Here is a 16,793-nt window from a genome sequence, read left to right as displayed (position 1 = left end):
TATAAAGAAAAAAGGAAAAGGAAGACGAAGAAAACCAGCAGGGAAGGGCTGGGGTGAAGGCCTTCCGTGTCCCCAGCACACGGGCCGCCAGAGGGCAGGTGCAGGCAGGCCTGCCGTGCGGGAGTGCAGGGGGAGACTGAGCCCGGCTGGGGCTGCGCGGTGGCCCCCAGGTGCAGGCAGGCCTGCCGCGTGCGGGAGTGCAGGGGGAGACTGACCCCTGGCTGGGGCTGCGCGGTGGCCCCCAGGCCACTTAGGGGCAGCTGGGCGGGCAGCTCTGGCTGCGGGGGACTCGAGCCGCTGCCCCGGTTGGGGTCACACCAGTCACACCGCAGGCCCCCTCGGCCCCCACCTGCCCGCCCGCTGATGGGTGAGGACAGCGTGCCAAGGGAGGTCCCACCCTCCCTGCACCCCGTCGGCGGCCACGGCAGCCCCACTGCTCAAAGCCAGGGCTCCCCCATGTAAACGAGGGGCCCCCAGCCTCCAGGCTTGCCCGTGCGTGGTGCCCACTCATGCCGCCCCCCGGCCCGGGCGTCCACGTGGAGGGCCTTTGGTCACCACCCGCGCCCCACGCCGGCACCTCCGGCCCAGACTTCGCTCCGAGCCAACACCCTTGGGAGCAGCCTCTGTCCTGCTGGCTCAGACCCACCAGGAAGGAGCCCCTGGCCCAGCTTCCAGCACAAATCTCACTTAGTGTGTCCTGTGACAGAGTGAGTGGGCAGGTGAGGGAGGGAGGGGGCAATCTTGGAGAGGCCCTGGCCCTTCTCCAGGCCTCCCTGCACGTGCATGCACACACACACACACACACACACACACACACACACACGAGTTCCCGCCCTCTCGGGTGCACAGAGACAGGCAGACCTGTGGCTGAGTCACCGCCGCGTGACCAGGGTGGGGACATGGCAGGTCAAGGTGCCACCAGGACCAGCACTTCTGGTGCCCGGAGCCCAGCACGGGCCAGATGACCTGCACCCCACCCGCACACCAGGGCTGGTTGCTCACCTTGGCTGCAGTCCTCCCCCTGGTAGCCGGCAGGACACTGCTTCCCACACTGGCCGCTGACGGGGTCACAGGCCACGCCCGGGGGGCAGGTGCACGCCTGCCAGCAGCCTGGCCCAAAGAAGCCCGGCTGGCACTCTGCAGGGGAAGAGGGAAGAGGGAAGAGGGGTCTGCAGGTTTCCGCCGGCCCTGAGGCCCTCCCTCCGCAGCTCTGCACTCACCGTCCTGGCACCGCTCGCCCCCGAAGCCCGCCTTGCAGGCGCAGCTGCCGTCCCTCCTGTCACACGCGCGCGTGTTCCGCTGCTCACACTGGCACTCCTCCGAGCAGCCCGGCCCGAAGGCCCACGGAGGGCAGGCTGCACCCCAGAACCAACCGTGAGGGGCCTGCCCCCTGCGAGCACCCACCCTCCCCAGCCCAGGGTCTCCGGGACCCCACGCAGAGCCGCTGGTTTGTGTCCATTCCACAGATGAGAAACAGGGTCTCAGAGAGGCACTTCCCAGCCAGGAAACGTGCAGGTCCTCACTGCCTCCCTCATACAATCCTTCTACAAAGAGCTGCTAGGATGAAGTCTGCTTGCTTTTAGCCAGCATCCCACCGCCTCTCCCATCCCAGGTGTCTATGGACGCAGAGAGGGGTGACCCCACGGGGGGCTCAGGACTTGCTGCCAGGAATGTCCTGGAGCTTCCGAGGGAGGCCTGCCCCTGCCCACGCTCAGCCCACCCACCAGCCTGGCTGGGGCCGGCACCGCCCACCCGGACAGGCACCCTGGCGGCCAGTGCAGTCCAGAGGACGTGGCTTTGAGCCCACAGACCCCACACCCCAGCCGGGGCACTTGCTGAGCCCCCGCATCCTCATCTGTGAACAGTGACAGTCCAACACAAGCTGGACCACGGGCAGGAAGCACCCGGCCCGTGCTGTGGCCCCGCCCCCCGGCCACGGGCGGCCAGCGGGCAGTGGGACTCACCCAGGTGGCAGAAGCGGCCGTAGAGCCCCGGGTCACAGAGGCAGGCCCCGTAGAGGCGGTGGCAGCGGCCCCGGTTGGCACAGTGACACTTCTTAGCGCAGTGCTTGCCGTAGAAGCCTCTGGGGCAGCCTGGGGGAAGCGGAGCCTCTTGACTGCCCACCCGGACATGGCCCCGCCCGAGGAGATGCTCCAAGGGGCCCCAGGACCAGCACAGGAGTCAGGAGAGACCTGGGCCCCCAGCAGCCCGAGGACCCTGCACCCCAGACAGGGAGGGTCCCGGGGGCTGGCGAGGGCATCACGAGGGCAGGGCAGCCACGAAGTGCACCCCGTGGATGCGGCCATCTGCCCTGGCTGGCCCGTGCCCCTAGGGTCTGTGGCCTGGATGGCGGCCAGAGTGGGATGCCAAGCACGTCCCCAGCACACACATGGGAGACGCTCAAAGAAAGCCCACCCTCCTCGTCTGACCGGCACCTGCAGCGTCCTGACGTCTGTCCCTCGGTGGTCACCTAGCCTGAACCTCTGGGCCTCACAGAGGGAAGGACATGGGCCCAAGCTCAGGGGGCCCAGGACCAGGACAGGGCTCTGGCATTCCTTCCCAAAACGCTCCCCTCCAGCTCTGTCCTGCCCCCGTCTTGCCTACTGAAGGGCCTCAGGGAGCTGGATGGTGACCCCAAGGTACGTCCACATCCTACCCACCAGGATCACCAGGTGGGGCCATCCTGCACTGTCGGAGCAGGCCCAACCCAACAAGTGTCCTTAGAAGAGAAAGGAGAGGGAGGCCGGAGACGAGAAGAGGAGGCCAGAGGCACAGACTGGGGGGAAGCAGCCACGAGCCCGGGGCACCTGGAGTCTAGGAGACTAGTGCGGGGCCCGAGAATTGGGACGAACGTCCTCAAGCTCACCTGCACGGGCACACTTTACCCACAGGACCCCGACTGAGACCTGGTCTCCAGGAAGCCACACCACGTCATGAGCAGAAGCTCAGAAGCTCTAAAATGCAGACGCTTTATCTGCCGGCAGCCCCTTGGGTCCGTCAGGGCCCATCACGCATACAGCGCCCAACAGGCAGTGGGCTCTCAGCCTCGGCAGAAGAGGGATGGCAGATCGCAGGGGAAGATGGGCAGGGACGCTAACCAAGCCGAGAAGGTGACCAGAGGGAGGGGGTGGAAAGCCCTGCCTGGCCGCCCCGGGGCTTAGAAACCTGCCCCGCAGAGTTCCCACGGGCAGGGGACGGGTCCACCGATCGCTGCCATCCGCTGCTAAGGCAGGAAGTCCTTGATATGTTAGCGACATCCGCCAGCAAAAGAAGCAGAAACTTAAAGTTCTGAAGACTTTAAGATGAAGTTATCAAGCACCTGGGAAACTCATGTGGACTCTAGTTCCTCCAGAAATGTTGCAACTCCCAAGTTAAAAAGGATGGTAATGTCGTCCCGTGCAGCCGCAGCCCGGGCGTGCTCCCTTCTGCAAATCCCACCCAGCCATCATATAGCTCTCCTTGAATGCTTCCAGGAACAGGGAGCTCACTACCTCCCCGGGGACCCTGTTACAAGAGTGCTATTCTTCCAACAAGTCCTCACCACCTGCTATAGTCAGACCCCAGGAGAATCATCAGATGTAGAAAATTCAATGGCTCTTCCACTAAAGGGTCTCATCCTTCCCCCAGAAGAAAGGAGACTAGGAGCTGAGAGGTAGTGCCCACCCCTCCCCTCCACCCAGAGGACAACCCTGGAGGCACAGGAGGGGCCGCACCCACCGTCCTCACAGCGGGCTCCACTGACACCCGGAGGGCAGCGGCAGGCCCCCGTTACAGGGTCACAGGTCCCGCCGTTCTGACAGCTGCAGGAGAAGCTGCAGTTCTTCCCGAAGGTGTCTGGGGGACAAGCTGCAGGGGACACAGAGAAGCACAAGGGTCACTGGTCCGCAGGAGGACTCGGGGCCCAGAAGCCCCTCCAGAGACACTGAGACACCCTCCTGGGGGTCGAGCCACCCAGTTCAAAAGCAACTTCCCAGAGTAGCACCCGATGGCACTCGTGCTCCCTGCCCCTGCCCACGGGCACGGCAGACATCTCTAATCAATCACCCCATCCTCTCCCTCTGAACTCCGACACGTCCACCTTCTCAACCAGCACTTTCAGAGTGGGTCACTGGCAGACCCTCAGAGACGGTCACTACGGCCCTTGAGACTACTGGGGTCGCTGGAAGGGCGTGGACAGGCTCTGGACAGAGCCTGCGAAAGCAGCTTTCAAATGTGCTTCAGCGACCAACTTGGTGCGTGGCCCGGGGAGGCGACCTCTCCCCTCTGGGACTCGGGCATGACTGGCCCACCCGCTCGCTGCTCTTTATGTCTTAGTTGTTGGCTTGTCGCCGGACCCCCGTCCACCGTGACATCTGTGAGGGGCAGACAGCAGGCCCTGCTAGCCCCTGGGGTCTCCCAGCACCCAGAACAGGGCCTGGCAAGGAGCAGGAAGCCAAGAGACCCTGAATGAACGAGTGAACGAGTGAACGGATGGACCTGTGGAGCCCCTGCCCAGGGCCGGCAGGGAGGCGTAAACTGTGTGTGCTGCGCAGGTCCTGGGGCTCAGGGGCCCCGCCCACTCCCTGCCCTCACAGCAGCCTCACCTTCATTGCAGATGAGCCCGGTCCAGCCGTCGGGGCAGTCACAGCCACGCAGGCTGGGGAGGCAGGTCCCCCCGTTCCTGCAGTCAGCGCAGGTCAAGCTGCAATCTGGGCCAAAGGAATCATCCAGGCAGACTGGGGGACACAGCGGGAGAGGGGCCTCAGAGCCTGGCCCCTGGCACTGGACCCCACCCAGCACCAGGCCGGAGAAGGGGCACAAGGGACGTCCTCAGGCTGTGAAGGCCCCACGTGGGCGAGCGGAGACGTGGGACCCAGATGGGGGGCCGGAAAGGGCTCTAAGCAGAGAGCTAGTGGCCCCATCCCAGGCTCAGCCCCGGGCGCGCTGGGCAAACTGACCAAGCAGCTTGGCCTCTCTGCGCCTTGGTCCAACGAGGCCCTCACAGGAGCCCTTCCTCACACCCAAGACCGCAGGGTGGGCAGCAGCCGGGCGGAGGGGGCGCTGGTAGAGAAGCCCTGGGGACGGGCGACCTCTCACCAAACTTCTCTTGCAGTGTGTGTTCGCCCCGCGCCGCCTCCTTCTCGGCCCCGACGTGGTCATCTTGGAAGAGGTGGGGCAGCTCGTCCTGGAGCACCGCTATGTGCGGGAGGGGCTGCACCAGGGGCAGGTGGCCGTCCAGGCCCACCTCGGGCATCTCCAGGGCTGGGCGGAGCACAGAGGGCCCTGAGCCCCTGCCGCCCCCCCCGGCCTCCCCGGGCTTGGACTCCCTGCCCCTCAGTGCCTAGAGGCAGCTCCAGGCCTGAGCCCCACCCCAGGGCCCCTCCTCACCCCAGCCACTCCTGACCCTACTTCTCAGGACAGAGGAGGCTCCGGGCTCTGAGGCCCTGACCCATGCCACGTCTACCCCGGCTGTCCTGGCTCCCACGCTGGCCCTAGGGACCCTGAGCACGGAGCGGGTGTGGGGACAGGAGCAGCTCTCTGGCCCTCTGGACGCTGCCCTCGGTCCCAGGAACTGCGTCCGTCCTCTCACCTGGGCAGGGCAGGAGCCGACTCCAGGGCCCCTGAGTAACACCCTGCCTGGGGGCGCCTGTCTGTCCGGCCCCTCCCCCCAGCTCTGCTGCCCCCGGCCTGTCCCACGGCGAGAGGCAGGACAGAAGTGGGGTCCGTCCAGCCAGGAGGGTGGGGTCCCCATGGTGGCCAGCAGAGACTCACGGCTGCAGCCCCGGCGGTCCTCGCCCAGCAGGTAGCCATCCTCGCAGGAGCACTGAAAGGAGCCGGCCAGGTTCGTGCAGCGGTGCTCACAGCCGCCACGGCCGGAGGCGCACTCGTCCACGTCTGCGGGCACACCCAGGGCAGCTGGCACCTATCCTCCGGGGGTCGGGGTCTCGGGGGCCCCTCCTGCCCCAGCCCTGCCCGCTGCACAAGTGCCTGCTGGGTGATACCCAGGCCACAGCCATCCTCCTGTGCCCAGGGTCAGAGGGACAGGGTGCACTGCCTGAGGGAGGCCAGGCTGGGAGCAGCCAGGGGTGCAGGCCCAGCCCGAGAAAAAGACAGTGATCTCAGGCGGGGGACGGAGTGGGCAGGTCCCCAAAGCCCTGCCGATGGCAGGGGCCCAACCAGCACCCACTCCCCAGCCAACACAGCTGCCTACCGCTCACCCTCACAGCCGCAGCCATCGGCGCCAAGCTGGTAGCCGGCATAGCAGCTGCACTCGTAGCCGCCAGGGCTATTGGTGCAAACCTGCTGGCAGCACGGGGAATCGGCACAGTCATCGACATCTGCAGGGCACACACCACAGCCCGGCTGGCACCCAGGTGCCCGCCCGTGTGTGCATCCTTCCACAGAACACCAGTGTGTGCATACCTGCACACAACCACATGCACACCTGCACACACCACACGCACACCTGCACACAACCACACGCACAGCTGCACACACCACACGCACAGCTGCACACAACCACACGCACAGCTGCACACACCACATGCACACCTGCACACAACCACATGCACACCTGCACACAACCACACGCACAGCTGCACATACCACACACACACCTGCACACAACCACAGGCACCTGCACACAACCACATGCACAGCTGCACACAACCACACGCACAGCTGCACATACCACACGCACAGCTGCACACACCACATGCTCACCTGCACACAACCCATGCACACCTGCACACACCACACGCACACCTGCACACACCACACGCACAGCTGCACACGCACAGCTACACACAACCACACGCACACATGAACACACCACAGGCACACCTGCACACACCACACGCACACATGCACACAACCACATGCACACACCACACGCTCACCTGCACACAATCCATGCACACCTGCAGGCTCCCACACACACCTTCATGCAACCCCATGCACACAACCGCGCACACACCTACGTGTGAGTTGCATGTACTCGCAATCACACATGCACACATGTCCTGGTCCTGCACACACAGACACACGCAAGACACAGGTCACGGCCCCAGGGCCGTCCCGCCTGCTGTGGGGGCAGACTGGGGGCTGGAGGGTAGTGGGGAGTCATCCCGGAAGCAGGGTCTCCCCGTGCAGAGGGCGTGCTCGCACACCACAGCGTTTCGGGTGCTACTCCCGGCACGTGGGCATTTGACCAGGTGGCTGAGCAGAGGTGGAGGTGTGGTGGGCGCTTGGCAGGGTGGGTCGCGATGCTGCCTCTCACTAGGCCCCCTCGTACTCCTCCCGCCTCCACCCGGGGCAGGACAGGGGGTGATGGGAGGGCACGTCCTCGTCATGGCATCAAGGCCAGGTGCAGACCCAGGGCAGCAGCAAGTCCCTGGCTTGGGGGTGGGGCGCCCGGGAGGGAGGCGGCGCGCACCAATGCACGTCCTCTGGTCCTCGTCCAGCTCGTAGCCGCGGGGGCAGGTGCACACGGGCCCTGTGCTGCTGTGGCTGCAGCTGTGGGAGCAGCCGCCGTTGTCCGCCTCGCAGCTGTTCACTATCTCCATCTCGATCCCTGCGGCGACACCCGCCACCAGGGACGTGGGACAGGGCCTGGGGTGACACCCCGAGCCGGCACGGCCCTCCCGGCCCCAGCCACTGCCACCCTGCTGGGAAACAGGCAGCACAGAGCTCCTGGGCCAGGCGGGCTCTGGAACCCTCTGTCCTCCTGGGGTCTCCCGTCCTCCTCCCACCCTCCCGGGGCCCACACGCAGCCCCCAAGCCCAGCACTGCCCTTGATTGACAAGGAATCTCTGCCCCTCGGCTAAAGCGAGCTGGCAGCCCTGGTGGGCTGGGACTGGGGAGCTGTGTTGCCCCGCAGGCCCCTCCACGCCCCATGGTGTTATTGGCCACTGCCCACTCACGGTAGCACTGCCGGCCATCAGCTCCCAGCTCGTAGCCTGCGTTGCATACACACTTAAAGGACCCATGAGTGTTGAGGCAGCCGTGGGCACACTGGGCCAGGCCTGTGGCACATTCATCCACATCTGGGTGGGAGACATGGGCGGGGTGGGGGGCTCTGGGCCACTGGCCTGAGAGACTCGGCCCCCAGGGGTGGTCTCCGCAGAGGGGTCAGGGCCCAGGGCCCCAGGGCCCTCTCCCGCCTTCCCTCTGAGCACCTGTGTTTTCGCCATCACACTCCAGGTGTGGAGCCGAGCTCCCTCCCAGGGCGAGGAAGGCGTGGCTGGAAGTCTGGGCTCAGGCCCCACCAGCAGCATCAGGTGAGGGGCTCTACCTCTCTGAGCCCGCGGTCTCTGAGGTGTGCATGTCCCGCCCTCGCCAAGCCTCCCCCCATCCAGGGCCGGGCACAGGAGGAGCCTTTTACCACCAGCCTCTGGGGGGCCATCCGGAGAAAGCGCACGCTGACATCGAGGGAGAGGCTACCAGCTTCTTCCCCACAGCCACGTGGCACTGGCCTCAGGACACAAATCCCAGTGTCCCCGACAACTTCTTTGGTCCCACCCCTAAGAGTCCATGGGACGAAGCTGACCCTCAGGCCCGGCTCCCACTGCACCCTCTGAAGCCACCTCCACACCTCCAGAGTGCCAGGACGTGCCCGTCACATCGGCAACGATGCCTAAAACGCTTTCCTCGTGGTGACACGGAACCACAAGCTTCCACACCTGCGGGCCCCGTCTCTCTGATGGCCATCCGGCAGGATGCCTGGGAAAATGACTGCTGCCTGCCCTGGACACACCGTATCGCTTCAGAGTTACGGGGGATGCGCACAGACCCCTCCCCAAGGCTGCTCGTCCAGAGCCGCCTGCAAAGGGAGGAGCAGGGACACCTGAGTCCCACGACTGGGAAACTAACAAACACCGCATAGCAGACACCCATGCAGCCAGGAGGTGGGAGCGCGTTCTAGAGAGCTGCGTCCGACCGGGCTCCGGGGTGACGCTAAACGTGCCCACTAACAACAAGCCGTAGAGACACCTGGACGCCGACACGGGGCCGCCACCCGGGTCACGGTGACGCTTCTTCCTCTCTCCTCCCTCACCCTTTCCTGTCTCCCTAACAAGCAGGTCCTACTTAGATAACACGAGAAACATATAAAAATAACAAGGCAACCTGAGATCTGCCTTCCTGCCGACATGAGACTCTCGCTGGGAGCAGCTCCTTGGGTTCCTGCCCCTGCTCTCTACCCTCCACCCCCACCCTGCCCCCCAGCCCCGGAGATAAACCTGCGTCATTCCAGGTCAGCCAAGGGTGACAACAGGGGCCGCCCCACACCCACAGGCCGGTGCAGGGGATGCGAGGAGGCGAGCCCCGCACAGCTGACTTGGACCAGCCCGAGGGCAGGGAGGGCGTCTTACCTTCGCAGGCCTTGCGGTCCGCCGCCAGCCGGTATCCGGCGTGGCACTCGCAGCGGGCAAGGCCCCGGAGCGCCCGGCACGTGTGCATGCAGCCGCCGTTCTGATCCGTACACGGGTTCCTCCCTACGGTCGCCGCCAGGAGGCATGGAGGCAAAGGCAAGAGATGGGGGCTCTGGCAGTTCGGGGTACCTTCTCCGGGGCCTCTCGTGAGGCCCCCACCTGGAGCTCTCAACCCTCCTGCTCTGGCCTGACGGGCTGGGCAGTGGACTCGGGGTAAGATTAGCCCCGGGCATCCCCAAACAACTGCAGAGAAGACAGCAGGGCAGCGGCCAGGCCAGCGCTGGTCAGGCCGCGGGCTCACGGCCGGCTCCCCCAGTGCCTCCTCTCCTGTCGGAACCCCCAGCCCCGGGCCCAGTGCCGCTCTGCCGTCACTGCCGGCTTCGGCCCCTCAGACCCACACTCCTGACCCAGAAGCCAAGAGGCTGGGCAGGGTCAGAGCTACTCCCTCAGCACCTGCCCTGCCCCAGTCCCCATTTCCACTTCTCAGGGGTCTCCCAGACCTGCTCCACCTTTTCCATCAGAAGAGCACCCCCTTCCATGACAGGTAGTCCTGCGACCCCAGGGCAAGGTGTCAGACAGGGCCTGGGCAGCCCCCTCCGCCCAAGGGCCAGGGCTGGGGTCCCACGTGCCCATGCCAAGCCCAAGGTGGGCCTCAGAACCGGGGGACATGCAGGATGCCCTTCCTTTTCACCCCCGTATCCCCGTCCTGAGCTTCCTGCCCCCCGAAGATGTGTGACCCCAGAGCCAGCCTGACAGGCTTCCTCCCTGGTGCCCGCAGGGGCTGGACGATGCCTCACAGCCTCTCGGCAGCCGAGGGGGCCCCTGCTGTCCCTGAGGCCCCCCTCCAGCAGCAGCAGCAAGGCAGGGAGGGGCTCAGGCTGTGGGGTTCCCGGGCAGGTCTGTGGGTGCGTGCAGAACGGGGGTCCCAGTGGGAGTCCCAGCCCTGGCCCTCCCCTTCCCGCCGCCGGTGGCACTCACGGATGCAGCGCTTGCCATCCTCCTGGAGCTGGAACTCGGGCCGGCACTGGCAGCGGTGCTGGGTCACCGTGAGCTGAACACAGTTGTGTTGGCAGCCGCCATTGCCCACGGCGCAGGAGTTGATGGCTGGGGACCCGAGAGGAGCCAGGTCAGCCCAGGACGACGGCCTGGCCCCGGGCAGCCACAGAGCACCTCCTGCAGGAAGACTCCGGGCCCTTCCAAGCCCCTCCTCCTTTCTGTCCACATCCCAGAAGCAGGGGCTTTGAGAGGGCGACACTGTTCCTGTCCAGTTCGTGGGCCTGGCTTTGCTTCTCGGCCCACACACAGGATACGCAGGGCCGTGGTCCCAATCTGGACCCTCTGGCCCAGCCTGCCCCAGGACTGGGTGTAGGGAGGCATCACAGAGCAGGCCGCCCACCCCGATGGAAGCCCAGCCCCACCCAGCACAGAATGCAAAACACCGGGGTCCCCTAAGAGCCAAGGCGTCCAGGGCTCAGAGTCCGAGCAGGCTGGGAGGCTCCCTGGAGGAGGTGGCAGGCCAGCAAGGGCTGGCGAAGACCCCGACATTCCACTATCTAGGTTATCAGGCCAGGCCAGAGGGGCAGGCGTGGGCCTCCGTGGATGGCCACCATGACCTGCGGGCCTGGCCCCCAGCTCCTAACGGACCAGTGCAGCTCCTGCCCACCCCAGGCCAGGCCTCACCCCCACCTGACCTCACACAGTCCCCGCTCCTCCCAGCAGCTGTGGGGACAGCACTTGGTAAGGCCACAGAGCCAGGGACCTGCATCCTGCTCCCAGGATGCCAGGGGTCCAGGTGTTCATGCTCAGGCCCACACAGGGCAAGGCTCTTGCAGGTCAGGCTGGCCGAGTGGGTGCCCAGGTACTGAGTGGATGAGCTGGGGCTGTGCCTGGCAGGGGGTGGGGCCCACTCAGAGAGGCTGGGCACCCAGAGAGGGCACCTGGACTCTCGTGCCTCCTTCAAGTCACTGGTAGTGACCTCGTGGTCAGGGAGAGACAGGCCCCGTGCTCTGCAGCAAAGCTTTGAGAATGTGTTACTATCTGTGCCCTGGGGAGGCGCAGGCCACTGCCCAGCGGGCCTGGACCAGAGCAAACCTGAGGCCTGGTACTAAAACACTGCGACCGCCAGGGGGCAGGGCTTCACCCCCAGATGCCACCTGTGCTGTCATCACAGACTGCAGGGCGCCACTGGCCTCAGGGCCCGAGTTTGGAGAGACCATTTATTGTCATGGGTTTTGGGGGCCAGGAGTGGCACGCCCCGCACCACCGACGCCAGTGGGTCCGGGAGCAGCCGGACGATACGCGGAGCACGTGAGCGGCCTCAGGGCTCGGAGCAGCCCAGGCCCACGCTGTCCGCCAAAAGCAGAGCTTCCTTCAAAGCAAGTATGTTCCCCCAAAGTCAAGACACAGCACTCACGATCCTGCCGGTTCCCACATGGGGCGAGTGTGTGAGGAGCCCGTGCCCGGGTCCCCTTCCGGGGCCGAGCCAGCCCTGCTGGGGTGCGGAGGATAGCCAGGGTGGCAGTGTCGTGTGGCTGCCGCGTGTCGGGGAGGCGCAGCAGAGACACGAGTCCCAGGTGGAACGGAGACAAACAGGGCGGCCACGTCTAACATCCCGCTCAGCCTCTGGGCCCCCTGTCCAGCCACCCACCCCCGACTCTGCTGACCCTCGAGGCCCCGCCTGCCTCTCCTGAGACAGCTCTGCTTAAGGCACCGCCATCAACTCCGGAGAGAGGCTTCCGAGCGTGGCCTGAGCCGGCCCATTCCCGGGGCCCCTTTCGTGTTCACACCAACTGCATCCCTGCTCAGAGCTCATAATAGGAATCAGAAGCCCTTCCTGGCAGCGCCGGGCAGGCACACGGAGAGACGGGCTCGGAGCCCGGGGCAGGGCAGCCGGCTGGGCAGACACCACAGCAGCAAGGACGACCTACAGAGCTGTGGCACGGCTGGAAAGCAGCCCTTCCAGACGGCAGAGCCCCCAAGACGGACCCAGGGCAACCCAACTCCGGGCCCACAGGAGCCCACCGGGGGAGAAATCCCAGGCGGGTGGGGGCTACGGAGGGGTCCGGCTCCCCATGCAGCCTCGCACCCTCCCAAGCCTGTCTCTCACTGCTCTGCTGCACAAGTCCCAACGTTCCGGATGCTCCCAAGCTGTGCACACGAGGAAGCCAAGCCCCATGCCATCACCTTGAGCATCCTGTGCCCTGGAGTGCCAGGAAGCTGAACAAGGCAGTTTTTCTCGGGCGTTGGGCTGTGCAGCTCAGGAGACAGCCAGCCTCTGCGTGACCAGTGCCCAAAGCTGGGGGTGAAGCTTCCAGGCCCCTCGGGTCACTGTGAGACCTGGCCATGGAACCCACATAGCACTGACCCATGCCTGGGTGGTCCCGCAAATCAGAACCAGGCTCAGACCTGAAGCAAAGCTGACAGCCCATCAGAAAATGGCAGACAAGGGGTTTCCGTAGCCCCGAAGGGAATTAATGTTTGTGTCCCCCTAAAATTCGTATGCGTACTCCTAAAATTCAACCACCGATGTGGCTGTATTTGGGGGTAGGGTAATTAAGGTTAAATGAAGTCATCAGGGTGGGGCCCTGATCAAACAGCATTTGTATCCTTATAAGAAGAGACATAAGATCTCCCTCTGTCTCTGTCTCTGTCTCCGTGGCCATAGGAGGAGATGGCAGCTCTTACCAGGAACCGAACTGGCTGGCACCATGATCCAGAACTGTGAGAAAACGAACTGCTGTTGTAGAAGCCGCCCCGCCTGTGGTACTTGTCGCAGCAGCCTGAGCTGACTATTGCACCTTCACTTCCAGTTCGCAAAAGCCAAGGCCAGGGGACTCGTGGGTTCTAACAGAGCTGGGCTACAACTCCACTTCAACTTCCACTTCAACTTCCCGTCCACTTCAATGAGCAGGAGTTGGTCTAGCTGGGAGCCAGCTTGAGGCACCAAGCTCTTCAAGGGGAGTGGGGCCTTTACTTGAGCAGGAAACTGGACATTCTAGAAATCCACTGTCCTACAGGGTGGAGGGCCTGCTCCATCTGTGCAAGCGGCTCTCCACTCCTGGAGGTGCAGGTGGCAGCACCTGGGACCTGGGCACGGATTCAGGGCTGGAGCCCAGCAACAGGTGCGTATGAGTGCCATGGAGGAAGCGGCGGGGGGGGCTTGGAGAGCTGATCTCCAAGGCGCCTTCGCTGGCAAGGCCCTGGTCTCAGAGCCCGGCACGCCGGCCTGCCCGAGCTGGTCAGCTGAGTGGCTGTACCTGGCAGGCCGGCGGGGTGAGGGCAAGTATGTCGGCAGCATGCCGAGCCCACCAGCCCACTCTGCTCCAGCCGCCAACCCCAGCCAGCGGCTTCGAGGGTTTTGTAATTACTGCCCTCGACGGGCTTGGCTTCTAGGTCCCAAGAGCCTCACACCATGTGGGGTCAGCAGCCACCTGCAGCCCTTCCTTCTAGGAAGCCCTCTGCTGGCGACAGGGCCAGGACGGTGGGACAGGAAGCGGGTGGCCCCCTGGCTTGGCCAGGAGGGGAAACTCCCCTGGGCCCTGCCCACTCCTGCCCCGCTCAGCAGCCCACGGTTTGCTACTCTGCCTGCGCGTCCTGCCCCCCGCGCCCACCCTCGGGCTGGGGCCTCCGCGCTGCACGGGGACATGGTTCACCCGCAGCATGGATGCACTGCCCTGCCCATGAGCCAGGGGCTGGCACCGTCCCAACATCACAGGCTGCCCCCCGCCAACCGCCCCTGCTCCCATCTTGCTCTCCGCTTGGTTCTGCCAAGCTCACGGACTCTAAACACCCCCCAGCCCCCGCCCGGCCGTCTGCCACTGCCCCACTTTGCCCTCGCTTCCCCGCTGGGCCTCTGCATCCAGCTGGGGTCTGGGCCGCTACCCCTGGCTTCCCCAGGTTGGGGTGTGACCCTCCCATCACCCATGGGCGCCGGCAACCTGCACTTCCGGGGGCCTGGTCTCAGGCACAGCCGTGCCCTCCCAGGGTGGTCCTCAGGCAGGGCTGGCCTTCCCACTCTCCATTCGGACTCAGCGGCCCCTCGGGGGCAGGGAAGACACACTCCCTTTTAGAAGCTGCAGCCTGTTCCGGGTCTGGAGGGGACTGGAAGACATTCCCAGAACTGCATCTGTGGTTTGCAGGGATGAGCTCTGCAGACAAGCCTGGCGATCTCCGCCCCTCTGCTGCCTGCGGCTTTGGCACCCACGCCGCATGCTGTCAGCAAAGCCTCCAGGGACCCAGGCGGCCTCTCCTCCGAGGAGCCGGGGAACAACGGCCTGCAAGGCCCTGTGCAGCCCCTCACTGGGAAGACCCGGGCCTGGGGGAGCGCCTGCCCCGAGGCCACATGGCGCACCTGTGGCAAAACCCCACAGGAAGGCAGGGGCGCGGAGACCCTCCCCGTGCTGTGGACCCAGTGGGGCCCACCTAACTCCAGGGGCAGGGCACTCGGGCAGGGGCAGCCGGTCGCCAGGGGGTGCGTGCTGACAGAAGAATCCTTCCCCCAGCGTCCATCCAAAAGCCCAACAGGCCTGAGGCCGAGGGGAGGAGGGGATGGGTGGAGAGCCCACGTCTTCCAGGTGGCCAGCCCGGGGCATCTCACAGGACCCTCTGCTCACTGAGCCAGTGACACCACGATGGATGTGGGCAAGCAGCCACGTCCGAGGCCAGGGTCCAGAAGGGACCCCTGGGCCGGAGGCTCTCTGGGCCAGACGAGGAGGGTTTCCCGGCACCAAGTGTTCAAGGACCGGGAGCAGGTCTCTGCGGGTTTGCCTGGGGCGCCCTGCCAGATGGCGCAGAAAAGCCAAAACGTCACTCCCAGACACCCGCCCAGCACTGCTCTCGGTAGCCCCATTTCCCACAGTTTGGGGAAGGAAAGGGGCCATGGTGAGAAGCAGGCTGGCCCAGCCCTGGGCCTCACTCGGCCCTGCCCTTCCCACCTCAGAGCCTGGTGGGGGGGGTGGGCAAACCCAGGAGGGCACCCTGGCGATGGAGCGCCCCAGCATGCCTGGCTGCCTCTGCTTCTTTCTCTTGGGGCCAGGCTAGCCAAGGGCAGCCAGGGTGGGATGTGAGCCACTCAGGGGCCTCGGGGCTGATGGTAAAATCCTTCCTGCAAATTCTCACTTTACAAATTGAACTTTGGGGACTTCCCTGCTGGTGCAGTGTTGGGGACATGGGTTCGAGCCCTGGTCCGGGAAGATCCCACATGCCGCGGAGCAACTAGGCCCATGTGCCACAAATACTGAGCCTGCGCTCTAGAGCCCGTGAGCCACAACTGCTGAGCCCACAAGCCGCAACTACTGAGGCCCAGGCGCCTAGAGCCCGTGCTCCACAACAAGAGAAGCCACCACAATGAGAAGCCTGAGCACTGCAACTAGGAGTGGTCCCCGCTCGCCACAGCTGGAGAGGGCCCGCACGCAGCAACGAAGACCCAAAGCAGTCAAAAATAACAACAAAAAAAATTTAGAAAAAAAAAGAATTGAACCTTTTTGTGTTTTATTTCCAGAAGATCTTTTGCAAGGGAGGGATGCAAGAAGACTGTGCACTTCCTGTCCTCTTCCTGCCTCTGAGGCAACTTCGAAGAGTGTTTCAAGGCTCCCCTCATCTGTTTCAAGCACCCCCCCCAGCACTACCACCTTTAAAGACTTCCCAGATCCTTGGGGCCCCATGATGTGGCACCAGCCTGAGAGCTCCCAGCACAGAGGACCTTCCCACCCTGTACTGAGGAAGGACTCTCAACATCCCTGCGGGCACCTTCTCTACTCCTACCCTCCAGCATCTCTATAATCCTCACTCCAAGCTCTGAAGGCGGGGGTGCCCGGGCCTGTTCCCTGCCTGCCTGCAAAGTCCCGAGAGAGCTCACCGCACCCCTCGCCTTGTCCAGAGGATCCCAGTAGGCCCCGGGGAGGGGTCCCGAGCAGCTGTGCTCCAGCTGTGCAGTCTGCCCTGCAAGCTGGCCTGTGTGGGGGAAGGGAGGGCTGGGGAGGGGCGCAGCTCCTACACTGACCTTCCCATAAATGTCTGCTGAGACCCTAGGATAGTCTGGGCTCAGAGGGTGCCACTGTGAACCACGGACAAGGCCACCAGCTCCTCCCCACGCCCTGCACCCTGGGAGTCCTGCAGAAGTGGAGAAGGCCACACCTCCCAGAGGCAGGAAGTCCAGCAGCCTGGCAGGGGCCATGCAGTGCCCTCCACGGGCCCCCACCTGGAGCCCCTCATCCAGGATCTGAGGGGCTCGGCCGCCCTACCCACCCCAGACCAGTAGGTCAGGTGCACTGCAGCCGGGGTGGGTCCCTCGGCATCCGAAAGGGGCACATTTAGGGAGAAGGGCCGGCGCCCTTAGGGCAAACGCTTCTTGCTCTGCCTGGGAAGAAGGCACCAGGAGACCCC

General features: G+C 64.9%; 1 protein-coding gene across 1 annotated transcript in view; it reads right to left on the bottom strand.

Moving 5' to 3' along the window:
- MEGF6 (multiple EGF like domains 6) overlaps positions 1-16,793 on the bottom strand; it is a 37,584-nt gene that overhangs the window by 11,109 nt on the left and 9,682 nt on the right. The window contains exons 5-16 of the mRNA XM_060295528.1: positions 10,389-10,514; positions 9,351-9,473; positions 7,902-8,024; positions 7,415-7,552; positions 6,198-6,317; positions 5,752-5,874; positions 5,077-5,241; positions 4,584-4,715; positions 3,718-3,846; positions 1,965-2,093; positions 1,221-1,355; positions 1,003-1,137 (exon numbers count right to left, since the gene is read on the bottom strand). Coding sequence (XP_060151511.1) covers positions 1,003-1,137; positions 1,221-1,355; positions 1,965-2,093; positions 3,718-3,846; positions 4,584-4,715; positions 5,077-5,241; positions 5,752-5,874; positions 6,198-6,317; positions 7,415-7,552; positions 7,902-8,024; positions 9,351-9,473; positions 10,389-10,514 — 1,578 coding nt within the window. The remainder of the gene's footprint in view (positions 1-1,002; positions 1,138-1,220; positions 1,356-1,964; positions 2,094-3,717; positions 3,847-4,583; positions 4,716-5,076; positions 5,242-5,751; positions 5,875-6,197; positions 6,318-7,414; positions 7,553-7,901; positions 8,025-9,350; positions 9,474-10,388; positions 10,515-16,793) is intronic.

The sequence above is a fragment of the Globicephala melas genome, chromosome 1 (genome assembly GCF_963455315.2).
Source record: "Globicephala melas chromosome 1, mGloMel1.2, whole genome shotgun sequence".
In the NCBI taxonomy this organism is placed as follows: domain Eukaryota; kingdom Metazoa; phylum Chordata; class Mammalia; order Artiodactyla; family Delphinidae; genus Globicephala; species Globicephala melas.
The sequence above is the reverse complement of the archived record's forward strand: the minus strand, read 5'-3'. Positions and strand labels throughout refer to the sequence as shown.